Below are 26300 nucleotides of genomic sequence, written 5' to 3' on the forward strand. Positions count from 1 at the left end.
AGCTGGAATTAAAAACATAAAATGGTTATATTAATATTTATATACAACATGTTAAAATATAACACAAGAACCCACGTGTAACAATTCAGTATAACAATTAAATGACATTTTTTTTTGTCCTGCATCTATGGGAAATAGTTTGGTACAGTACTGAGATAAAACCTCTTACCTCTCAGACAGCACATATAACAAGTCCATAACAGTGTTACAACATGTGATTGTGAGCAGTTTCTAAAAGTGAACCCATCACTTTGACCCGCAGCTGCTCTTATTCGAGGTTGAACTTCTCCATGTGCTCTCTAAACAGCACATCCACAACAAATCTGACGATGACCCGGGTGTTCTCCGTGTTTGTGGTGCAGGTAAAGTGAGTGTAAATGGGTTTATCATGCTTGGTGTTCCGCTTCTTGTACATTTCCACGATGAAATCTTTTGCTGACTCAGCGTCATGCTGAGGCCCTGTGAGGGTGAAAGTGCTTAAAATCAGAGAGAATATTTGAATTTTGGGTGAACAATCCCTTAAAAAGGGGGGTTCTGAAGGATGTAGTAAAAAAGTCTGTCTGTAAAGAATTTTGTGACAGCTAGAGGTGGGGTCAGATTGCAATCAACTGAATTGAGTATAGATGTCTGATTCCCTGTGTTATATCACCACCAACACACTAGATGGTGGAAAACATGGTGCTTCCTTCTGCCTTTTTTACAATTATTAAATTGACCATAAAACTGATCAAGACAGAAGGAATGGGTTAGATGGTCCATGGACAAGTATGTGCATATCAGACATTTTAAAGTGTGCCATCATAATTTACAGGCCACTGGCATGCCATAAAATATGCATGAAAACATCAATAACCTATCAAATTGGTAGTAAGCATGAATGCAGAGCTATAAAAGTGCATGTTTTACCTGTGTATTCTGGGAAATAGGTTGCCAAATGTGACTGGGTGATTTTCTCCTGTAGCAGGTCAGTTTTGTTCAAAAAGAGGATGGCGGAGGACTCTTGAAACCATGGATATGAGAAAATGGTCTTGAACAAGGCAAGGCTCTCATTCATTCGATTCTGGAGGAGTTGAAAACAAACCAAAAAATGAATATATACATTGTTTTAAAGCAAATGAACGATGAATAGACGACTGCTTTTTAACGTACATCATTCTTACTCTCATAAAGTACTTGATCGTACTCGCTCAGGGGAGCAAAGAATATTAAGGAGGTGACGTTTTCAAAGCAATGAATCCATTTCCTCCTCTCTGAACGAAGACCGCCTACATCCACCATCCTACAGAAAACAGGATTAGGTTGGTTCACGTACTTAACTAGGAATTTTATTTTTACTATATCTGCCAGGAGACAAAGTACTTGAAGATGATTGTAGAGAGGTTAAAGTGGTGCTCTATGCCGCCTGTGGTGGGGACCCTAACCCTCAGGATGTCCTGCAGGGTGGGGATGTAGTCTGATGCTGCGATTCTGTCCATGTCATTCAGGTAACTGTAAAGTTAACAAGAAAATGTTTTATTTGCACAAATCCACACTATTAAAATGTCTTAAAATGGTTCCCTGCTATCCCTATATACACTCAACAAAAATATAAACGCAACACTTTTGTTTTTGCTCCCATGTTTCATGAGATGGACTTGAAGATCTAAACTTCATTCCAGATACACAATATTACCATTCCTCTCAAACATTGTTCACAAATCTGTCTAAATGTGTGATAGTGAGCACTTCTGCTTTGCTGAGATAATCCATCCCACCTCACAGGTGTGCCACATCAAGATGCTGATCTGACATCATGATTAGTGCACAGGTGTACCTTAAACTGCCCACAATAAAAGGCCACCCTGAAATGTGCAGTTTTGTCTCACAGCAAAATGCCACAGATGCCACAAGCATTGAGGGAGCGTGCAATTGGCATGCTGACAGCAGGAATGTCAACCAGATCTGTTGCTCGTGCATTGAATGTTCATTTCTCCACCATAAGCCGTCTCCAAAGGCGTTTCAGAGAATATGGCAGTACATCCAACCGGCCTCACAACCGCAGACCACGAGTAACCACACCAGCCCAGGACCTCCACATCCAGCAGGTTCACCTCCGAGATCGTCTGAGACCAGCCACTCAGACAGCTGCTGAAACAATTGGTTTGCATAACCAAACAATTTCTGCACAAACTGTCAGAAACCGTCTCAGGGAAGCTCAACTGCATGCTCGTCGTCCTCATTGGGGTCTTAACCTGACTCCAGATCGTCGCCGTAACAGACTTGAGTGAATGCTCACATTCGATGGCGTCTAGCACGTTGGAGAGGTGTTCTCTTCACGGATGAATCTCGGTTTACATTGTTCAGGGCAGATGGCAGACAGCGTGTGTGGCGTCGTGTGGGTGAGCGCTTTGCTGATGTCAATGTTGTGGATCGAGTGGCCCATGGTGGTGGTGGGGTCATGGTATGGGCAGGCATCTGTTATGGACGAAGAACACAGGTGCATTTTATTGATGGCATTTTGAATGCACAGAGATACCGTGATGAGATCCTGAGGCCCATTGTTGTGCCATACATCCATGAACATCACCTCATGTTTCAGCAAGATAATGCACGGCCCCATGTTGCAAGGATCTGTACACAATTCTTGGAAGCTGAAAATGTCCCAGTTCTTGCATGGCCAGCATACTCACCGGACATGTCACCCATTGAACATGTTTGGGATGTGTTTGACCGGCGTATACGACAGCGTGCACCAGTTCCCACTAATATCCAGCAACTTCGCACAGCTATTGAAGAGGAGTGGACCAACATTCCACAGGCCACAATAGACAATCTGATAAACTCTATGCGAAGAAGATGTGTTGCACTGCATGAGGCAAATGGTGGTCACACCAGATACTGACTGGTTCTGAGTCCCCAGACCGCCAATAAAGCAGAAACAAAATGCACATTTCAGGGTGGCCTTTTATTGTGGGCAGTTTGAGGTACACCTGTGCACTAATCATGATGTCAGATCAGCATCTTGATGTGGCACACCTGTGAGGTGGGATGGATTATCTCAGCAAAGCAGAAGTGCTCACTATCACACATTTAGACAGATTTGTGAACAATGTTTGAGAGGAATGGTAATATTGTGTATCTGGAATGAAGTTTAGATCTTCAAGTCCATCTCATGAAACATGGGAGCAAAAACAAAAGTGTTGCGTTTATATTTTTGTTGAGTGTATATATATATATATATAAAAAATTCAATATAACATGAACAAACATCTTACTATTTGGCAGAGTCATCTAACTGGAATTCCCTCCTGCGGTCGTAGCACTTCTGAATGCCGAGGTCATTCCACACTCTCTTAATGGCGTCCACCTGCCAGGGCTCCAAAGCGGACACGCAGAGTGAATCAACTTCTAACAGCTTTTCTGCGTGGCTCTGACAGACACAGAAGATCATTTGGACATCATTTAAGAATGTGTTTCACTGGACCCTAATAGTAGTAATAGTATACACCCCAGGTGCACAGTAAGTCATTTAAGTAATTTCATCATTGATAATACCTAAAAAACAACCTTTTGTGGTGTTTGGGTCTGAAACATAGATGACATATAGTAAAGACACAAATAAGATTGAGTTGTGTTCATTTTGCCACGTTCACTTAGGGGCACTGATTATTGGAGTCAGGATCACAACCCTCTGGAAGCCTAAGGCAACAGCAACAACACAACAACACAAGTGACAGAGCTTCTTACAGTGTTGTGGTCATCAAAGTATTCAATCTGTAGGGTCTTCATGGCCCGGATCAGATCCTTGATGGCTGTGATGATGTTCTGAAACACTATATGAATGAAACCTTTCCTGTCAGCCTCACTGTATCCACTGCCATGGATGATCCTCATCTGTTTGATGAAAGTGCTCTTCCCACTTCCACCAGTCCCTAGGCAAATGAGATGAGACCGAAGAATGAAAAATGAATAAGATCAAAGCTACGCCAGGAATAGGACATCTGCGATGCACTAAACATGACAACAACAAAAAGGTTGCATTCTTTGGAGAATGAGATTATCTTCAAGGTTTTAAGGTTCACAGGTTGCACACCCACTGACAGGGCCTCTGCTGCTGCCTGCACCAGCTGGGTCAGTTCACCTGTCGCTGGCCCACTGGCTGCACTCATCTCGAGCCAGCAGAGTCCGGATGTGTCTCCTAAAGCTCCCACCAAAGCATCACAGAGTCACTGCTGTCATTTGGGCTCATCAAGCGCAGCCACGACATAGCATCACCAGTAAAGGACACAGCTAGCTGAAGGGCCAAAAGTTCAGACTGTGCATGGAACGATTCCCCCGCAGCTTTTTCATCATGTCTGGGCTGCATGAAATTAAATGGATTCATCACAGACAGCATAACATCATTTTATGTTAACGTTTAAAAAGTTTTTTTCAGCAAAAAAATACCAAATTAACTCTTCGCGACTTGCCTGTCTCAGCTGCGTATTCTCGCGAGATTTTAGGAATAACGTTTGTAACATTCTCGCTAACGTTTGTAAGGCTAATAATGGGGGTTTAGCTAACTAATAGTAAGTTGAGTACTGTAAACACAACCAAGATAAATATAAATTCATATATTTATTTCTCTTCTTCTCTCCATGCACTGCAGCTACTACATGAACGACGTTTTGCTAGCTAAACACAGCATGAGCGCTTTTAACCATATTTTAGTGTCTCGAAAGGTAAGAGTGATATTTTTCAACTATTTTTCAAAGTTGGCTCAGTGGCAGATCTTTTGCTCATCTCTCACCTAAAAGCAGCAGCTTGAGCTTCTGTCGAGAATCTGTTTCATCGCGGCGAAGTTGTTTCTTTAATTCTTTGTGTATCCTCCCTCTTTCCAGGTGCTCCTCCATTGTTTTAGATTGATAAGGATTATCCAAATATATGGACAGTGATTTCTGTTCTCTCAGACCTGCCAGGGAATCTTCTGTCCCGGAACAGGTGGCGAATTTCTGCAGTCATTCTTCCTCATGCGGGAACCAGTTCAGGTGCATTTCACATTCCTCCAGTGCAGAGAGGGAGGCGGGCCTCTGGCTGAAAGGTAGAGTCAGTTCATGTATCTGCTTACAGGTGCACAAACTCTCCTGGGCCCCTGAATGTGAAACTCCTTCACCAAAGTGCAACAAAGCTTAACTACAGAACCTCACCACAGTGATAATGACTTGTTCCTGATGCACCTGAAGGCATCAAATGCAGGACTAAAGTCATTTGTTATGTATTTTTGAAGAATTAAAATAAACTACAATTACCACATCACCTTTTAAGACTGCGTCTAAGATCACCAGGACTCCTCTGCCCTCTCTGCAGAGCCTCTACCAGTGCAGAGTCCACAGGAGAGCTGCCTCCATCATCAAGGACCCCACCCACCCCCAACAAGGTCTGTTCACTCTCCTCCCCTCAGGCCGGAGGTACAGGAGTGTAACGTGCAGGACCACCAGACTCAGGTACTCTTTCTTCCCCTCCTCCATCAGACTCCTCAACAGCTGACAGGAGTCTGTAAAAATGGACTGTACCCGCACATACACACTGACTGTTTACACACTGACATGTTTACATGCAGTAACAGTAACTGCAATACTGTTTATCTATTTCTTTATGCACCGTAGTATCCAATCCAATAAATATGCTTTCAATCTTAAATTTGTCTCTGCTAGCCAGCTGAGGAATTTAAAGGGACAGTTCACCACAAATATTCATTTTTCTGTGGCCTCTAGTGCTATTTAACAAGCTAGATTGTTTTTGTGTGTGACGCAGAGAAACTACTTTGTAAACAGAAAGTGAAAACTCAGAGCAGAGCAAATAAGCAGACTTGTTTATTTATCCAACCACATTTAAAAACACTAAGGCAGTGAAATATACCCATAAATTAAAATCGTACAAATTAGGCTGTAATTATTTTTAACAGGAGGAACAGAGTGGTGTAAACATTAGTGCAGTGGATACATTCTCATTAGCTTTTTATTCATGCACGTGATACCTCTGAACAGCATGATGCACTAGTTTAATGCCTCAGAGATGATTTAACATTTAAGCAGTTCTCTCTCTTTAGCCTTTTAACACTGACCTCGATGCAAACAAACAACAACCACAGGAGGATAACTGTACCGTGCATAATGTACAATATGTGACTCAATAGCTAATGGGACAAATTTTTTTAAGTACTGCACATTCTAAATAAATGGTCCCTGAAGTGAAATAACACTGTTCTACTGCACAGGTTTGACACAAAGAATAGATCTTTGAAATGTGTTAATACAAAATTTAAGAAAAAAAAAAAGAAAATCAGGACACTCTAAAATGTAAATAAAATGCAAAACACCTCCACCTTCACCAAGGAGTGTCATGGACACAGTGTCAGTGATTTTAAAAAAAAACTAATTTTACATTGTGATTGGCCACTTTTCTTCACTCCACCCTAAAGGAAATGGGACGCTGACATTAAAATTAAACATAACACAACAAAATTTCACAAACCTCTGATTTTTGTTCTATAAAGATTTCATGTTGTATGAATGATGTGCTCACAGAAAGTCATCTAAAAATGCCACCACAGACAAAGTGTATAAAGTTACATTTAAAACACAGCTAAGCACAATAGAAATGTTACAAAATGAATGTGCAAGTAATACCTCTATAAAGTCAACGTGTGTCCTTAGTGTTTAATGTGACTTGTTCCCTTTAAGTTGACACAAACTAAGCATTTAGAGTATTTCAACTTGGTGATGTAAGGCGCTGCATTGCAGTTAGTCTACATTCACTTCCACAGCTTCCCTGAAGCAGAGACCTAGCACATTACAAGCCCTCAAAGGCTTTTCAGGCCACTCAAACGCTTTCTCCCTTAATCCATCGTGTGCATTTGTTACTGTTACTGCTCAAAAAGCACCCCCATAACTTCACACTATTACAGACTCCTCACCAAAGGCTGCGTTTTAATTGTCAGGTCACACTTCATAATAGCTGGAGACGTCCGTTTTCAAAAGAGTCTAACAAGGGAATTTGAAATACATCAGTAGTACAGCCGTTTGATGACAAGCTCTGCAGCTTCTCAATATCCTGTTTAGGATTATAGTGTTCAGCTGAAGCAAACTGACCCACTGCAGAGCTGCAGACCCGACTGCCAGCTGCACAGAGCCAACTGAATTACACCACCGCTTCAAACCAGGTTGTAGACTTCCAGGTTCCCCTGCAGGATGTGGTCCTTCACAGCGCAGAACACAAAACGAATGTTGTCTGTGTCGGTGGCACAGGTGAAGTGGGAGTAGATGATTTTTTTCTTGTTCAGATTGAGACAGACAAACATGTCTAAGATGAAATCTTTTGCGGCCTCGACATCTCGCTGGGGACCTGACGAGAGGAAAGAAACAGAGTCACTGTAGGATTTTTAGCGGATTCAAAAAAAGCTCATTATCTGCAGGTATATGTGCTTTTTTTGTATTTTTGTTATAATTAAATCATTTCTCCTTACCATCATACTCGGGGAAGTAGTCAACCAAATGTGAGTACATGATTTTTTCTTCCAGTAGATCTATCTTGTTGAGGAACAGGATGATTGAGGACTCTTTGAACCACTTGTAGGTAATGATTGTCTTGAACAAGGCCAGGCTTTCCTCCATCCGATTCTTTGACAGACACATGAAGCAGAAGTATGAAGGAAGACATGGTGACAAAGCTGCAACTTAGCAGCAGCACTCGTCTATGTGAGCAAATTCAATTGGCTCTAATCTCATCAATTGAACAAAGCCATGCTGAGAGGTGCCCTTTGCTGAACAGAGCGACTACAGAGCTCCCCCTGCAGATGGACTATGTGTACTGTCACAGAGGAGGGTCGAGAGACGGTTGATCAGTGTGATGAGAGAGAGAGAGAGAGAGAGAGAGAGAGAGAGAGACCAGCCTGAACTCTGAAAAGATCTAGGTCATCATCTAGGTTTGGCTTTAAAATAGTAAACAAAGTGACTTTGTGTGTGTGTGTGTGTGTGTGTGTGTGTGAGACAGAGAGGAACAGACCAGCTTGTTATTTCTTAGGCAGCAGTCTGCTTTTTCTCACCTCGTTGACAGACTCAACGAGGACCTGATCGTACTCGCTCAGAGCCATCAGGAACATGATGGACGTGACATTCTCAAAACAGTGGATCCACTTCCTCCTCTCTGAGCGCTGGCCACCTACATCCACCATCCTACAGCCACAGGTTTCAGAAAAATCAGCCTATTAACCACACGCACACAGGAGCCAGTTACATACATGATTTAATTATTTAATTATGTGACAGGATATCTCTGGGAAGTAATGCTGACCTGATGAGGCACAGGATAGTTTACTGTAGAGCAGCAAGTTAAACATCTAGCTGTAAGGTCCAAGACATCAGCAAAGGTAAACCTCAACACCTAATCAGCTCACAACTGTGTGCATGTGACTACTGGAACATTCTTGCTATAGGAAGTCTTTCAGGGAGAGAACAGTCCTACAACAAGACATATACTCTGTGGGGGGCCAAGCTTGACACCGATGGGCAAAAACTCTGCATCTCGGTAGGTAAACAAAAACACATTCAGCACAAACAGGATCCCAGGAGAGGACAAAAGATGTTTTTCCACCTCAGGAACTTAGTGATAATCTACAGGATAGGCCTAATGCACCATAATTATGTTTCCATTGCAAGAGAACCTCAATGTTGCCTTTGAACAATCAGAATGGACACCCCTGTCAGAAGTACTTTCCCCATAATACATAGTTTTTTCCTCTGAAACAAGGTCCCGTCGACACCCTTAAATGGCCTTTTAGTTCCTGGGGTTGAAACCTAATTAAAGAACAGCAGTTGTAAAGGACATGTGGAAAATGGAAAACCTAACTGTATCTGTGTTAGCATCCCCTGCTCATCTGTTGGTACAATAAAAAACAGTTCAACATGAAATATACAGTAACATGATCAAACATACCTGAAGACCACCTGCTGCACGTCAAAGGGGTACTCTATGATCCCTGTTGTGGGCACCCTGACTCTCAGGACATCTTGCTGGGTTGGCAGGTAAACAGGATCAGCAATACGGTCCAAGTCATTCAGATAGCTGATAGCAGGAGAGGATAATGCAAGTCAGACTGATGAGAGGAGAGAAGACGGCTAAAGGACACAATACTACATTACTAACTGAAAAATATTTTCTTTCTTTTTTAGCCTTTAATGGAATTGCTGTGGAACTTCAGCTCATTAAAGAGACGACTGGGAAAGGAAATTGTTTGACTTTGTCTGAGGAGTCTGTTTACACTCACTATTTGGCTGAGTCCGAGAGCTGGTATTCCCTCTTCCGATTGTAACATTCCTGAATCCCCGGGTCGCTCCACAGGCTTTTCATGGCGTCCACGTGCGGCTTCATCAATGTTGTGACCTTTTCCACATCGACCCCGTTAACAATACTGGCATTGGCCTGAACATGACGACACATAATGATAATAAATGACACTTTGAGAAACAAATATAAATACACTTACAGAGTATTATAAACGATGGGGTGATGTCAATGGGTTCAAAATTAATACTGCCTACTTAAGTATTCAAAAATATATCAAACTTTAGAGGATCCCACCATCTTGAATTACAAGAGTTGTTCAGTCAAACCAAGTTTCCAACATTTCCTCTGTGGGATTATAATTTAATCTGTGTCTTAACATTAAACATATATTACAAGGATAAATTGTCCCCTCTTTGCACTTTGGTCATTATAGTTTCATGGACATATTTATCTCTTTTTATGTTCTCCTTGTCAATATTGTCCTTTTTTTATTATTATTTTATTGCCATTTTGTGATAGGGTCGCTGACAGCCGGTAGGAATTACCTCATAAATTCATTATGTAATTACCGTACAGGCTGCTGGTTTCTCACAACCCTCATGAGATCACGAAGTCACATGACAATGAATCTGTCCTTCCAGGATCTAAGCTATGAGCAGTCACTGGTGTTTATTTCCCAGCTGAAGAAAATAAGACGCCAAACCTATCGGTGCAGATTATGAGTCATCTGAGGCACATCCTGTGTGTTTACATGTACAATATTCACCCAGCTTTGGGTCGTTATTTGATCATTTCTCACATTTCTCCAAAGTCATTCTTTACCAGCAGACAATGTTCACAAACCTGGAGAATGTGTTTACATTCAACACTATTCTGGTTTCTATCTATTCCAGCTTGATTTTTCAAAACTCAGACGAGACATTAACCAGGATTCTGCAGGTACGGGCACTTATCTAGCCTGCCCAGACACCCTCGTTTCTTTGCGGCTGTGTAGGTATGAGTGAATGACTCTTGCTATAAATATGTAAAAATCTCACGTGCTTTAGCAACGTAAGTATTTTTAACAAGGCAAGAAGCAAGTCATTGTTCATCACGTTACTGTTAGGGTTTGTACCAAGTGGAAATGGCTGTGAAGGGGAGGGATTCCAGACCCGGGTCATGAAGGGAGTTTATCCAACACATAAACAGGACACCCCGAAAATTCATTTATATCCAGATACATGTGTAAACACTCTAATGACACCAGATTTTAAACCAGTTTAAATTCACACTGCAGTAGTTTTGGTTCCAGTTTATAGGCATTCAGTCCTTGATTCTGGTTTGAATATTGACGTCCTCATGTCTTCTCGGAATCCTTTCTTCTTCTCCTCCGTCTTCCCCCTACTGACCTAATTTGTGTCCGTTAAATAATAAATGCTCATCCCATCGCCGTACCGTGGACCCACAGTGCAATCGTTCAGCCAGAAAACACTTATGCGCAAGCTGTTCGGATTACCTTAATGGTCATTTATGGGTGAACTATTAGAGTATATTTACTCTCTGCTGACTGAAGGTTTGGCACCATCGCCCCGGAGAAGCAAGTCATTATCAGGAGGCAACGGTCCGACAGCCCCACTGCTGCGCGGACGTTATATTGATGGGCAGCTGTGTTTGATAAGTTTCTTTTCACCAATACAGAGGTGAATGCTGACCTGCGATCACATCAAGCTGCCACACTGGGAAATTCCAGTGTTATGAAATACATCGTTAGGCTGATCATTACACAGCTGTCAGCTGTACGTGGAGTGAGGCTGACAGATACATGGCTGCTGCTTCACTGGTTTTTACTCCCACTCTTTTCTGTGAACACTTAAAGAGTAGAAACCCTTCCTGCTATTTGTTTTCTTAACATTCCTGATGTCAATCAACGAATTTCTGAAAAAGTTACTATACATTGATGAATCCAATTGACCGTTTCCTGTCCATGGCCCCGCTTTGTTTTAACAGACTTTGTTCAAAAGGAAGATGATTGGAAGAACCGCCATCAAATGTAGCTTTAACCAATCATAGCAACAAATTCTCACTTCACGCCATCATCAACAGCTGCTGGATGATGCTTAAACCCTGTGCAGCCTCAAACTAAGGCTCGACAGGACACACATGCCATTCTTGGTCATGGATGTTGGAGCTCATCTGCAAAACATGCAGTACGTGCCGGTAACTGTTGATATATTCAAAAAATGCCAAACATCCGAGGGTCCCAGGTCCCTCTTTCCGTTACCACTAAACTGGATTTCTACGGTTGTTGGATGGTTAGTCAGCCAAAATCACCTTCTCTCTTGTACAGTGTTTTCAACACATTCAACAGCCGACCACATTTTCTCACATGCGCACATTAAGGCGACAAAAAGTGCACAAAAAAAAGGTTTGCGGGGTGGAGGGTGGCTGTGATGTAACTCCAGACTTTTGTTCATTTTGTCTGCAGGATTATTTCACTTTTATGTGAAATGTTTAGCTTCTAAAACTACTTGGTTAGGTTTAAAAAACTACTTTTAGGCAAAGCTTTCCGGTTAAACCGGACTCCAACACAACCTTCCACACCACAGTGTTTCCCCTACCATTATATTAGGGGGGCTACCAAGCTAAGGGTAGCTTAGCTTAGCTTAACACCCCCCCCCCCCCCACCACCACCACCACCACCACATGTGTAGACTGTAGCTGTAAACCTAGGGGAAACACTGTTCCACACATTCCACAAGACTAACATGATTGGACCAAGTATTGGTCAGCGGTTACAGCTTTACAAACAGTGCAGCTTCCACTGAAGACCTTCTTCAATCAGAAAAAGAAAACAAGTATGTCACCCACATGCTGATTTAGACAAAGATCCCTCTTGAATGTCATTCCGATCGTCGTGATTACTGATCGTGGGCTATAAGTACATCAGCAACCAGATTCTCGTGTTCCTCTAAAGTGGAATTCTGATAGCCCTCCTGTGTGTGTCAGGAGTACCTGTCCATACATGCCTGTAATTCAGGAACACAGCCTGCTCCGTAAGCAGACAAAGCTGTCTGGCAGCACGATTGCAAAACTAAACACTGGTGCAAATTACCAGAAATGCTTCACCCTAAGCGCAGAGTACAACACAGTGCAGGCTCTGTCAGCGTCGGACACAGTAAACTCTGCCTCTGACAGAGAGTGTGTGTGTGTGTTATGAAAGCTTTTTTTTCCTTTTTAATTTGTCAGAGTGAAGCAGCACAGAAACAACTGTTGGGCTTACCTTGTTGTGTTCATACTTGTAGGGGATCTGTAATGTGTTCATGGCCTGGATCATAGCCTGCATGGCTGTGAAGATGTTTTGGTACACCAGCCTGGTGAAGCCTCTCTTGTCTTCATCAGAGTATCCACGGCCGTGGATGATCCTCATCTGTTTGATGAAGGTGCTCTTCCCACTTTCACCAGTCCCTGGTCACCAACAGACACACATCATTACTGTGTGCACAAAGTATGGGGACTGGCCACTTTATTCTACAGGTCACAAACGCATCGCTCAGTCCCATTAGAGTCAAACATGGCTTCCTAGTTTGCTACTGCCAAAGGTGCAAAATAAAGCGGCTGTGATAACACATCACAATATTTGACTTTTATGTCCTCATCTGATGATCATCTTAATACTGCCAAGTTAACTTAACCCCGTATTTGTCATGTGCACAATGTGCTAAACATAGGCACAGTCTCGATCAACACAGGGACAGCTGCAGTCCACTTGTCTCGGTGGAAGTCTCAGAGCAATAAAACATCTTCTGTGTGACCTCTTATGTAATCCTGGACTTAATAGTCTGGCCTGGATTGTATCTTATGTTACTGCATGTCTGTATTGCACACGTCAAGTGGTACAGCCAGTGTTTTGACATCTCAGCGTGGCCGTGTGTATTGTTAAAAAGTTGCAGCATTTCCCCAAACAAAACTGAAAGTAACAACACTCTCCGACACTTTGTGGTTTTTTTTAAAGTCTAATCTAATCCACTTAGGGCTTCTTTAAGTATGCAGTTATGATTAGTGAACCCTGCTGTACACTCCTCATGACTCATCAGTCATTTATTTACAGTAACCAGCTTTGATGCAGCTTTTTATAAACATGTCCTCCCCAGATGAGCACCACGTATTCCTGTCCAGTTATAATGTACCACTAATACACACACACACAAAGTAAATGATAAACTTAATATTAAAGGTTAAACCTGTAGCTTCCGATCCTTTTGGCTCGAGTGTCTATTTAAGGCCCTGACCTGTTTGTGTACTTTCAAAACAAACTAGTCTCTTTCTTCCAACTCAATAATATCTTGAATTCAGCATTTGTAAATAAATAATTCAACATTCACAGTCTGCTCTAGATAATGTATGACAGATAGTTGAAATATATTAAGCACTGTACTTTAAATGAAGCTTTGGGATATCATCAAAAAACCACTTTAAATATTAACAAATGTTAAAAAAACTTTTCATACAAATCTAATCTAATCTAAATCACACTGATAACAATATTGTTATTGACTATTGTTCAACTTTTTCCAAACTTTGTACTAGAATCATATCGATTATTATAATCTATATCATCGTTAAATGATATTTATTCAGGCTCTTACCGAGCAGCAGGAGCTTATATTCCCGTCTGTAGTCCCTCTTGTCCCGGCGGAGCTGCCTCTCAATCTCATCGTTGATCCTCCGAGCCTCTTTGGCCTCCGGGCTGAGGCAGCAAGCCCCCACGGAGCTCAGAGTCATTACTCCCGGATAACACGCCAGCTTCCACGGCAAAGACACACACATAATGTGGGTTACACAGCGAGGAGAGAGAGAGAGAGAGAGGGAGAGAGAGAGAGAGCCCGGCGTTAACTCCACAGTCAACACGTTACAATTAAAACCACATCAAGAGTCTCCTGCTTAGCCCTCCTGAGATGCTAACAGAGATTTAGCTTCATTTAAGGAAGTCGCTTCTCTCTCGGCTGTTGGTTTTACCTTGTTCCTCTCCACCGAGGAGGAAATTAACTTTATGCAACAACTTTAGCGGGCGGTGCAGAGAGCCTTCCCCGCTGGTAGCTCGGCTCCGCGGGCGTGGTGGCCTCAGCGTGGACACAGTTTCACTTCATATCGCCACAGAATCACTCAGAGGCGGTTTAAAGCGTTTCTACCAAGATTACAAAAAAAAAACAAACAAAGCAGAACACGTCTCCCAGCGCTTCTTCTAAAGTGCAGCTTTTCCTGCTGCTGGTCCCGCTTGTTGTGCTCCCTCCTCCTCCCTCTCTGGCGGTCTGTCTGTCCTGCTGCAGCACCATGTGACGGACGGAGGGCTGTGCTGTGCTGGGAAGCCGTGTGGGCTCTCACTATTACATTATGGGAACATGTTTCCGGTGTTTAAGCAGCAAACTGCGGATGCATGTGACAGAGCAACAGGCACTTCACCTTCACTGGAAACCAATTAGGCCACAAGGACGAGCAGCGCTCTGCAGAGGAGGTAATCATTAATACTGGGCCGAGAACTGCACACACTTCTGTTTACCTCAGACTTAGACTGTTTTCTTTCAAATTCTGGGATTCAGAATCCGAATTTAGGATTTTTTGAAAGGATAAGTCAGAATTTTAGACGTGTTCACATTTTATGAAAGCTTTAACCTTATTTGAATTACTTTAACTTAGTACTCATGCACTGAAGACATATATTTGATTTCCATTGCAAAGGAGTCTATGAACAGGTTAAAATAATCAAAGAAATCTTGACATTAAACTTGACAATGTGTACTTAAAGGTAGGGTAGGAGATTTCATCCTGATGCACTTTCTGTTAAATTAGTGTAATTTCTCTTTACAATCCGATAGCAACCGATTAGTTCGGCAGTTTCACATTAAAACGAAGAATATGAATCATCTGTGGAAGCTATAGAACGCTAAAAACATCAGCCAATCCTCCGGGTGGACCCTGCGCAGAGTATTGGCTGGTTGTCACTCTCTTCCTGCTCCATGATGGCCGAAGTCACAGACCGCAGCTCGTCTTCAGGTAATGCGCGTCCATGTGATTGGAGGCGTGGCTTCGGGGTGAGAAAGGGGTGTGTGTTTACTTTCCAATTCTGGCTGACTCTCACTGAGTTTTCAAAATCTCCTACCCTACCTTTAATGGATGGATTTGTGTTAGCAGACAGAAGCTAACTAGCTAGCTAACTGAGCCAGTGCACCGGCATCATGAGGCTCATTATAGAAGCACAGCTCGCAGCTGACACCATCTTCACGCAGAGTCTGACCTCACGTCAGTCCAGCACAAAGTTGTAACACAACTGTATTCATAAATGTACTTTTAACTACAAACACTGTAAAAATGTAGTGGAGTAAAAAGTACAGATAATAGCTGCTTTAAGCCAGTTTTGTTTGAATTTTTTTTTTAAAGCCAGAATTTAGATTCAAAAGTCAAACTTTTACAAAAAAATAGAATACTAAGAAATGTCTTTAAAGAATTAAGTATTAAATTTGAAGAACAAGCAATTGAGAAAGAACTGAAACAGAGTTCTCAGAAAATGCAGATTTTAAATGTTTAAAGGATTCTGACATTCAGGCTGCAACCACAGAACATCAGAATTCTATGCCTGATATTTAAAATTTTTAAATTGGAATTTTCTGAGGAAAAACCTGAATCTTCATATTCAGACCGCTTGCTGTGTAAATCACAGTTCTATTAAGTCATACTTCTGAGGAAAAAAATTTGATGCTCTGAGAGGTCAGAATTGTATTAAAATAAGAATTTTCAGTTGAAGCAAAAATTCTGTTTTTTTTTTTTAAGAGCCACTGTTGAAGAAGAAGCACACACTCTATGAACTGTGACACAGACTTTATTTACTAAACACCTTCAGGCACTACAGACAGGAATCATCACTCATGGACTCGCAGAGCTGCACACTCCTCACAGAGCTGCACACTTGTCACAGAGCGGCACACTCGTCACAGAGCTGCAACACTATTAAAGACTTTTCAATGACCAGATTCTTACAGCATATGAAAGAATCAATGAACAGATCAGATCTTTCATGTTGCATTACAGCGAGTCCATCCCTGTGAGTGGCAGAAAGTAAAATCCAATAATGATGGAAAAGACAACCAAAGAAGACCAAACCTGTGTTTTTGGCCTCTGGGAAGTATCACGTGAGCCTGGGCCAATCAAATTTAAATATACAGTCTATACATATATATGTACAGTTTCCTGTCTCACTGAAAGACAAAAAAAACTTTTTTTCTATACCACACTGGTACATTTACACCAAGATATTTGTGGATTTTATTCACTTTCTAGGGGAGAGCTAGCTGAAGAAAACTAGCTAGCAACAAGTTAGAGCTGAAACGGCACCATTAAAAAAAAAAGACGATTTTGAGGAGGACTGTAATCATTTCTTTTAAGAAGTCAGCCTTAATGCTGACTGCATGTTTATCTAAGAGCTTTCGAGGAGCTAACAGAGGCACAGTTTGGTTGGTTCTTTACCTTTTTACGCTAAAGTAAGCTAACTGGCTTCAGATCTATTGTACCAGTGCACGACTTGTATCACAAAGATGTTTGTAGACAGGACTTCTTTATAGTTTCACATAAAGAAGAAACTGATATATGTTAAGATTTAACTGTTGGCTAACTTACAAACAAAAACATATAACAAGGCAGAGTCTTTTGCTTTTCCAGAAAAACGTATGTTGTGTCAATGGCACCAGATGATCCACCATCTTTTAATCTGACAAAATAAGGTCCCGGAGTTGTCCACCAGAAGGGACATGGCTTTGCCTTTCTGTCTCAATGACACCTGCTGAACATGAAGTGCGACTTTAACTGTGTCTTTGTAAAACAAACCGGTCCATATTACAAAAAAAGCACTTGTGTCAAACAGTGGAAAAGGTGCTGCAGGATGTGTAAAACTTTACCAATTAAGAGACCATGCATTTTCATCTGGAGAGTGTCCTTTTTCAGAAAAACAAACTGCAATATAATGATTACATTCTGCATGCTGTACTGAAATAAAGGAACAGCTCACAACACTGAAAGTTATCACACAGAGTGGTTGTTTACTCCTGTGACAGAACAAGAATCTCAGAGAAAAAAACTAATTACACCATCACGGAAACGTGTCGTCGATGCCTTGTTTGCCGTTTGACAATGTAAGATTGTTCTAAATAAAAACTACAGACAGGTGTGTGTGTGTGTGTGATGGTGAAATAAGAGGGGCACATCTACCCAAAGCAGAGGAATGTAGGCTCTGAAGCAGACAGTATGTCAGCATGGCTTCACTTTTCTCCTTCACCTTCTTCTCTCTAGAAGAATCGACCGGAGTACTGCCTGACGCTGAAATAAGAGACGGATAAAAACATTAAGATTATTTATGTGAGCAGGAACATGACACGGGTCAGGAGTTGTAAAGGCTGGATGCTGAAAGCATTTTTCATGTGGCGCACAATTGTAAATTATAATAAAAAGTATGCCAAGGTCAAGGCTGAAAATATATTCTGTCTGCCAGAAGCAGCATCACTGCAGAGAGTGAGGGGAGTGAGGTGAGAAACTCCACAGGATGAAAGACTGTACAGTTATTATTAATTAAGCTAGTGATTGTCTCCACTGATTGATTAATGTTTAGCTTAAAATCTCCAGCTAAACTTCCTGAAACCAGATTTAAGCGGAACATTTCATCATAACCACTTTATATGCCTCATTTAAACATTATATTAAAACAAACTGGGTTTTGTGTGACCTGCAGATATAACATGTGGTGCTCCTACTCTTAAAATGTTGTACATACACAAACTAATTAACAATAATTTTTTTTTTTTTTCAAAGATTGATGTCAGAGTACTTGTAACAAGGACTGTGCTCTTTCCATAGAGGTTTAGGGCTTTATGCTGCGGTGCTAAGCCAGTGTTGTTCATGCCTGTTCTGCAGCAGGTACTGGGCGTTCTGGATCTGGTCCTGTGTCCCTGTGATGGTGATGATGCGGTCCTCAGAGCCCTCTAGTGGTTCATCAATCTTGATGGATGCCCCAGACTCATGGCGGATCTGCTTGATCCTCTGACCGCCCTTACCGATGATGGAGCCGGCCAGCTGCAAACAAAAGAAAGAAAAAAAAGCAGCAACCGCATCAGTACATTTAAAAATGGATCCACGGGCTAATTTCTGTTTCTGTCTGTGTAACAGACATACATCTTTTGGGATGGTGACTTGCGTTGTGATGACCGGGCCTCCGATGTCACTGTATGACCCTCTGCCACCTGTGAGGGGAGAGAGAGAGGAACATTTGAGGGAAGTGTGTCTGAGTAAAATTACAACAATCCCTTCAGGTTAGGAAACAAGATGCTGGGACAGTAACGATCCATCCCGACTCACCGGACTGAAAGTGCTCCCAGGAAGAGTTGTTGTCTGAACACATTGAAAGAGGAAACGAGAAAGTGAAAAATGAAAACACACCCAAAGACCAGGAAGCGCAAGATTAGAGCTGCAGATTTATCAATCAATCAATCAATCAATACAAATCTGACCAATCATGATGGAAGGATATTTTTCATTTACATGTGAAAGGCTAAACACAGTACCATTTTAAACAAAGAAAAAAACACGAATCTATGCAAAATATACAGAAACATTAACACTCACCGTAACCGCCACCACTCTGCATTTCAGCATCCATTCAAGGAGAGATAAGAGGAAAGATAACACGGTGTTAATGTCACATTACAGACATGAAGTCTCAGAATCAGGACTAAACCATAAACTAAACCAGGGTCACACAGCACGGAGGAGCCCTGCACATGTCTCATCCATGCTTCAAATATCTCTGTGTGTTATATAAAAACCGCCTCACTGGTTTGAGGCCTGCTGCTGGACTGAAGCAGTTTTAATGAGCTGTGCCAACAAGTACGTCTTTTGGAATTATTAATTCAAACAGAGCTGACTGCGGCAATGACAAGACAAAAACATGAAATGATGTAATTATGTGTCAACAGTGTGCTGAGTGTTGGTACTATCATAGTTCTAAGCAAAGTGCTGTTTCAGCTGTTTTGTCAGGTGAACGTCACCGTCTCACTTTAACAGGTGGCAGCTTAGACATGAGACTTTGAAGTGGGTCAAAACATCAAAACTAATCTGGAAACAATCTGGTATATTACTTTTTTTTATTGACACAGTTCATCACAGTCCTAATTTTATCAAGAAACTTAATTGCCCATATTTAGGACATTTAAACGCAGAGTAAAAAAATGCGGTCCTCTGGCTGTTGCTACAGACATGTCTTATGAAAGCTAGGTAGGGGGTCGATATCCCAAAATAATCTTAAAATTCTTATTTTATGAGCATCTTGGTACTTTTTTATTTTTACTATAAGCACAAATACACCTAAAAAACCCTTTATGTGAGTGTAAAAATAATAAAATATCAACTTCATCTGTATTTATGTAGAAAAAAAGTCTTGATCTCTGTGCTGTTTTCAAGGACGGTGTAATAAATCTATACTTCAATTGCTGTATTGTAATTGCTCAAATGCATTCTTCTTTTCTCTAATTGAAATAATTTGCTCGCAGCTGTAACCTGCAGGGAGCCGGCTCAGGAATTGCTTTGGTTTCTGCTCAAGTTCATTTGCTAGCCCTGCTAGGATCTCTAGACTACGTACTCTGGCTGCTCAGTGGTAACCAAGGAGACAGTTGTTGCCTGGCAACAACAGGCCTACATTGGTGTGCATACACACAGCGAGGAGGGGAAAAAAAAAAAAAAAAAGCAGCACGGCGGCAGTGTCCGAGCCGCTGCGCCTGTACTACACTGAGAAAAAGGAATCTCGTCTAAAACATCATGCACAAAGCGGCTACGAGGAAGCGGCAGCAACGGGCAGACAACCACACTCACCATGCCGTCGTAACGGTCTCCTCCTCTGCCTCTTCTGTCACTACACACAAACAAAAGGTCTGCATTAATGCCTGGAGGACACTTTGACTGGTAACAAGCTACTGACCTGTGATCAGACTCTAAACATGAGCTGCACTACTTCAGTGACTTTGTTCTCAAGAAAAAAGATCATCACACTCACCTTGGTCTGTCGTCCATGCTGCCATGATAGCTGCCGTGTGAAAACCTGTCTCCCCTGCAAACAATAGAGATGAATGTAGTAACATATTTGTGATTTGGTCCGAGGAACAACAAAACACACTGCTGAGGTCAGTACATATTCACAAGCCAAAACACTCCCTCACCCTCCTCTTGGCGGCGGTGGAGGAGGAAGAGGCAGGTTACGTGCTCGGCTTCCCCCTCGTCCTCCTCTGCTCAGCGGTGGTGGTGGACCTCGGCGGGGGCTCATGTCATCGTAGTCCCGCCTGGAGGGAGGCATCGGTCTGCTTCCACGAACGGGAGGCAAGCGCTCGAAACCCCCGCGAACACGAATGGGGAAGCCGCCAATGGGTCGTCTGCCCCTCTCCTCAAACAGCATGGTGAACCCACCATAGTCGTACGTCTCATCGTAAAAGTTGGGGTCATAAGGTTGGGCGCGACCTTTGATTGGTGCCTGTGAACAAAGCAGACAGAATCTCAGGCTCCAAACTAAACTGCCCATCATTAGAAAGTATGTCGACACCTCTCTGGGCTGTGAACTCACCTCAGACACCAGCTCCAGGATGACTTTTATACATTCAATGACACGCTTTGGCTTTCCTCCCACCAACACAACTCTGTCAGTGGAGTGTGGGCAGCACTCCTGGAACAACTTGATGGTGGTCTGGGTGTTCTGGTGCACAGAAACATGCAACCATCATATTGAGTCTCTTTAAAGACATATATTAATATTACTCCTGCCAGTCTTCACTCTCTCCTACCTCTCTTAGCTCCTTTATCTTGGCACCTTTCACCCCAATGATGCCTCCTGCCAAACTTTGATGGATCAGCAGGCGAAGTTCACAGTCAAAATCTATCCCACTGTAATGCTGGTACTATAAAAAACACAAGATCAGTCAGTGGGTCATGTCGTTTTCTGCAAAATTCTGCTTAACATGTAAAAATTCTCACATGAACCAGGAGAAAAATCAGTATCAGGTATATTTTTGTCATGTGACTACTGGTCTAAATTGGCTTTCTAGTGACCAATATTAAGCATGCGGGGCATTCAAGGACCATTGGAAAGTTCAAAGTCTGCAGATTTAGTTTGTTTAGTGTATGCTTGTGCCCATGATACTGCATTTACAGCCACCACCAATCACCTTGACCTGCTCTCAGCTTATACACATGCAATTAACATGGCAGCTTACCTCCTCCAGAGTCGGTATGATTTTCAGCAGAATCTCTCCAATGGTGTCGATGCTGGCGTTCACACTCAGGATCCTGTCAGGAACCATTTCAGCCAGAAAGGAAGCATGGCATTAACAAGGAGAAAAAAGCAGAACAGAAAGCAAAACCTGATAACGAGAAGCAGCCCGGCAAACAGTAACAAACAGACTCACGAAAGGTCTCAAACTAAAAAAAAAAAGGGAGGAGGAATTACTAAATTATATTTTTTTCCCTCAACAATACACTGATTAAATGAGCAGCTGACATGCACTGAATTTAATATTATTTCCAAAGTAAGAGAAGGCTTGGGAGGATGGGCAGCTTCAGAACGGCTCAAATTAACGTAAGAGTGGCCACATAGAGTTTGAAGGGGGGGGGGAGGGGGGTTGGGTAATAAGAGAGAAAGAAAAGAGAGAGAGAGAGATCTTTTATAACCATCCCACCACCAGAAAGTTGGGGAAAAAGAAACTAAAACAATAAGCTGCCATGACATTTGTGCCACCAGGACACCTTCTGACTGTGACCAGGGGTTGGAAGGGGGTGAGGGGGGTGGGGGTGGGGGTGCAGTAGAAAACAGTAACAGAGCAGGGGAGTGGAGGTGAAGGGGGGGGGGTACCAACTGTGGCACAGAACAGGAGCAGGGTGGGAGGTTTATGAGAGGTTTGGCAGGCAGCTCTGAGATGTGGCCTGAGAGACGTTCAACAGGGGATGCAGCACAATGAAATAAAGAAGAGACGACATTGATGAGTGACAGAGCGAGGGGTAAGAGGGGGGAGGCGGAGCCAGGGTGTGTGCGCGCACTCTCTCTCTTTCTGAGATCATACAGTGATGCTGAAAACAGTGGGGGGGGGGGGGGGGGGGGGGGGGGAAGGAGGGAGAGGGGGGAGGTAAAGGGGGCAGGTGGGCCACAGAGGACAGAAAAAGATGTCTGCTTTCCACAAGTTTCATGGTAGAAATTAAACACAGCGAGGAAAAAGAACCGCTGTGCTGCTATCTATTACAAAAAACAAACACCAACTACTTGGCAGTGGGTTGTCAGCGACTCTCTGCATGGACTGTAATGACAGAAAGTCCAACTGAATGGAGATGCTGGAAATGGACAGAAAAATCAAAAGGAACAATACACGTCTTTTACAAGTGGAGGAGAGGTGGGTGTTTGGGGGGAGGGGGTGGGGTTGGGGTGGGGGGTTATACTGTCATGTATATATAAAAATAAAACAGAAGGCAGGTTATCAAAAGACATGTGTTTCACTGTTTCTAATCAGGCAGTGAGGCAATAACTGGTGGGACATACCGCTCTGGGCCACTGCTGTCTGGGACTGATACACTGGCATTGTACTGCATGGGCCGAGGTGGAGGTGGTGGTGGTGGTTGTGGTGGTGGTTGTGGTGGTGGAGGAGGAGGAGGTTGGCATTGGGCGGGGGCATTCAATCACAAGATGTCAAGTTAGGTGCCCGATTAAGAGAGGGCACAGATTATGGGCGGGGGCCAACCGGGAGTGTCAGGTGGGCGGGCGTTGAGGGGCGGGCGGAGGTTGGGCCAACGTCAAGGTGGGCAATGCAGGAGGAGGGGCATGTCGATCCAGTACATGGGCAACGGAGGAAGGTGGCCAAAAATACAAACAAATAAAAAGTAAAAGGAGAAGGGAAGAAGGGGAGAAGGAATACATTTTTAATTGAATACATGCTAACACTTTTTTTGTCCCAAAAGTGAAACTGTGGTGAGTGAAGAACAGGAAGTGTGACCTAGACAAAGATTTATAAGCAGTCTGGAGCACAACAGGAAAAAAAAGGACTTTCCAGTCAGGATCTCAGGCACCTGTTCACTTCAAAGTTCAAACATAGCTTCAACACAGTGAGGGGGCAACAAAATCACACACAACTGTCCCGACAGGGATTTCCTGGTCAAGCCCCACATGAGCCAGATGTTTACTGTAGTAACAGTGCATGTCAAATTCTTAATGTCAAATCTGCTGGGACTGTTTCTGTTGAGTAGCATGTAAATATGGCACGGTAGCATGTAACGGAGGGGGCATTAGGAACCTAAACGTTCTCCCCGTGTGCAGACAAACTTGCAGATTTGTATCTTTTTACTCACATCTGTGCGCAGAGCTTTTATGTTCTTGCCGCCCTTTCCAATAACAGCGCCGGCATTCTGTGTGGAAAAAAAACAAAGCTTATCAATAAGAGGAAAGTAAAAACAAAAATACAGCAGTTTGGCCCAAACGTGTGGTCTTTGTACTTTGCTCTGAAGCAGCACTCGCAGCTCCACCATCTCATCGGTGTTGCGTGAACGTTTGAAGGCCTGCTCCTCATCCATGTCCTCAGCTGGCCGTTTACCTACAGTGAGGGAAGACAAGTCAGGTCAGATCGCTTTTACAGGAGGGGTGTTCTGTGAAAAGAAAGTCCCAAGTACTGTCAACTTTGGACAGCGTCACTGTCCAAAGTTTGTATAACCAAAAAAACATCTTTTCACCAGGATTATGTAGCTTTTATGAAAGAAATCCATACATAAAATACAACTTATAGCTGCAGAAATGTATGACTGTACCACTGTACTCTTCAGTAAAACTGGCTCGAGCCACTGAAGGCTTAACGGAAGTCCCAAAAATATAAATACACATCGGGGGCCCAGTCTACAGCATGTTCCACCCTAAGAATGAGTTTCATTCAGCAGCCAACTGTATCCTGGAAAACGTCCAGCACCACCATGTACCCTTCCTGGATTAAAACACAGGCAGATCTGCTCTGGGCCCCGCAGAACAGCAGTATCTTGGACAGGAGAATCCCTCAACCATCTGACATGTCCACATGCTATGCAGGGCCAGCCAGAAATGTTCAGTTTTCTCTCTCTCTCTCTCTTGAGCGAACTAATTAGCCAGTGTATCGACACTCTGTATTTGAGGCTGTTAGTAACACAAGGCAGACTCAGTTTATTTCCTACTTCATGCATACATTCATTCATACAATTTACATTAAGCCTGTAAATGACTTTAAAATGGGGACCTGTGCAAGCTTACCATTAGTGTCAGAGCTCCCAAAAGTGATGTCTTCAATTTCACCTTTCACCTCCATTGTTTTGCACCTGCAGTAGAAAGTAAACGGGTCCCTCTCCCTGGATCTGCAAAGAAGGAGTAATAGTCTGTTAATAACAGCTTATAGAATGTAGAGTATTACTATCCCAAAGTTTATTACTGGCACCAAAGAATGAGGGAAAACAGAAACAAATCTTAAATTAGAAAGTGCAGCTAGTTTATGTTTAGCAATTTAGTTAGATAATTGACTGATCAGCTGCATGCAGCAGGATAATAATAGTAGACTTCTGCATGCACACATGCAGCCCACCTACATGTGGGCAGTCGACTGTTAGCTTCTAGCTGAACACCGCACAAGCTGCCAGCAAGCATCCCTCCTGATTTGAGGCCTTTGCTGAACTCGAGGGGGAGAGATGCTGGTCAACGCCTACATAGCTGAGGAATTAACAGCTCCCATTTTAACTACCACTGGCTGTAGAAGAGCAGCCAGCTCACGTTAGGATGAGCTCCTGCATAAAAACACATAATCACCCGGAAGCCATTTATAGAGAGATGATCAGTGTAAATATCGAGTCATGTTTTATTGGTTTTTATTTTTATTCTCTTAAGTCTAAACAGCTACTGGACATTAAAGAAAACTGCGCAGTTTACTGAAGGGAAACGTGTTTGTCAACTGAGTACGGACACAAGTTAGCTAGCTTTCATCGTTGTTTACATTACTTTCCTCCCATGCTAACAGCTCTGCTAAGCTAGCCCGTGGGGTTCTGTGTGTTTTTTGCGAGGCGTGTCTAGCAGCTACACCGTCCACGTTGCGACCATACAACACTCACACTACCGAGGAATAAACAGCGGAGAAACCCGGCCATCCCCCTAATGTCAACGGTCATGAGTGTTTTCATCAGCCGCTGCTAGCAATAAACATGCTAACTGACGCGACGGCGCAAAGTGGAGCTAGCTAAATAAAAACAATTAGGAAAACAGACCTGCAGTAAAACCACGTTCACTGCGGTCCTCCACGGTCGCCTCGCCCTGAAACGCGGTGAAGAGACGCCGAGGATGAGCTCGATTTGTCCACTCTCTCTCTCTCTCTCTCCCGGTGGTGTGCTGCACACGTTTGTCGAGCCAGCACGGGAGGGCGGTGCTAAACCAGGAAAGATTCATAGTAAACAAGCCGCGACGCCGTCATGGCAACGCAGTTCAGCTAATCAAACACCCCCTACATATTTCGGGGATTTCTGGTCCTGGGTGAAGGCTGAAAGGTAGCGCTTCGTGTCAGGCTGAATACATCCCCGCCCCCCTCCGGCAGAAACCCAGCCGTCCACCTGTGACAATCACAGCGCAGCAGCACATGGGTTTTTCTGTCCTGAATTTTCACTGTTAGGTTAATTATTTAACTGCCTTTGAATTTGAATATTGATGCCAATACTTAACGTAGCTGCCATTATATCATATTTTAAAATGACTGCACCTACCGCTGTCTCGATTGCTCGTTGTTACACTTGATTCTTAAGAGAATAACCTCACCGCTGAAATCCGCTCCACTCCTGGTTACCACAGCGCTACAATGCCGTTACTATAGTAACGGACCTAACAAAGCCAGTGGCTTTCTTCAAAGAGAAGAAAGCCACTGGCTCGAAGCTGGAGGAGGAAGTCCAGCTCATGCCAAAGCCTT

General features: G+C 43.0%; 3 protein-coding genes across 4 annotated transcripts; all 3 read right to left on the reverse strand.

Annotated features, from left to right (window-relative positions):
- LOC114443491 (guanine nucleotide-binding protein G(q) subunit alpha-like) lies at positions 1–5010 on the reverse strand. The gene is made up of 7 exons (XM_028417568.1): positions 4769–5010; positions 3727–3911; positions 3255–3409; positions 1360–1488; positions 1150–1279; positions 907–1060; positions 1–459 (listed from the first exon to the last, which is right to left on the reverse strand). Exons 1-7 carry the CDS (start codon positions 4869–4871, stop codon positions 269–271), a joined length of 1047 nt encoding a protein of 348 aa, XP_028273369.1. The 5' UTR covers positions 4872–5010; the 3' UTR covers positions 1–268.
- A 798-nt stretch (positions 5011–5808) lies between these two features.
- On the reverse strand, positions 5809–14619 carry LOC114443847 (guanine nucleotide-binding protein G(q) subunit alpha-like). The gene is made up of 8 exons (XM_028418193.1): positions 14299–14619; positions 13929–14085; positions 12563–12747; positions 9284–9438; positions 8953–9081; positions 8063–8192; positions 7484–7637; positions 5809–7362 (listed from the first exon to the last, which is right to left on the reverse strand). The coding sequence occupies exons 2-8, from the start codon at positions 14062–14064 to the stop codon at positions 7172–7174; spliced, it is 1080 nt and encodes a 359-aa protein (XP_028273994.1). The 5' UTR covers positions 14065–14085; positions 14299–14619; the 3' UTR covers positions 5809–7171.
- Positions 14620–16138: 1519 nt separating this feature from the next.
- On the reverse strand, positions 16139–25752 carry hnrpkl (heterogeneous nuclear ribonucleoprotein K, like). 2 transcript variants are annotated; one of them, XM_028418191.1, is made up of 16 exons: positions 25612–25752; positions 24614–24714; positions 23836–23933; positions 23692–23748; positions 22889–22932; positions 21576–21648; positions 21147–21260; positions 20930–21058; positions 20532–20839; positions 20369–20422; positions 20188–20227; positions 18946–18961; positions 18679–18711; positions 18496–18563; positions 18227–18396; positions 16139–17646 (listed from the first exon to the last, which is right to left on the reverse strand). In XM_028418191.1, exons 2-16 carry the CDS (start codon positions 24666–24668, stop codon positions 17616–17618), a joined length of 1290 nt encoding a protein of 429 aa, XP_028273992.1. In that variant the 5' UTR covers positions 24669–24714; positions 25612–25752; the 3' UTR covers positions 16139–17615. The 2 variants fall into 2 exon arrangements, with proteins under 2 accessions (XP_028273992.1, XP_028273993.1); XM_028418192.1 differs by lacking the exons at positions 22889–22932; positions 24614–24714; positions 25612–25752 and having other exon boundaries at positions 23836–23912.
- Positions 25753–26300: the final 548 nt, after the last annotated feature.

Source organism: Parambassis ranga, chromosome 12 (assembly GCF_900634625.1).
Source record: "Parambassis ranga chromosome 12, fParRan2.1, whole genome shotgun sequence".
In the NCBI taxonomy this organism is placed as follows: domain Eukaryota; kingdom Metazoa; phylum Chordata; class Actinopteri; family Ambassidae; genus Parambassis; species Parambassis ranga.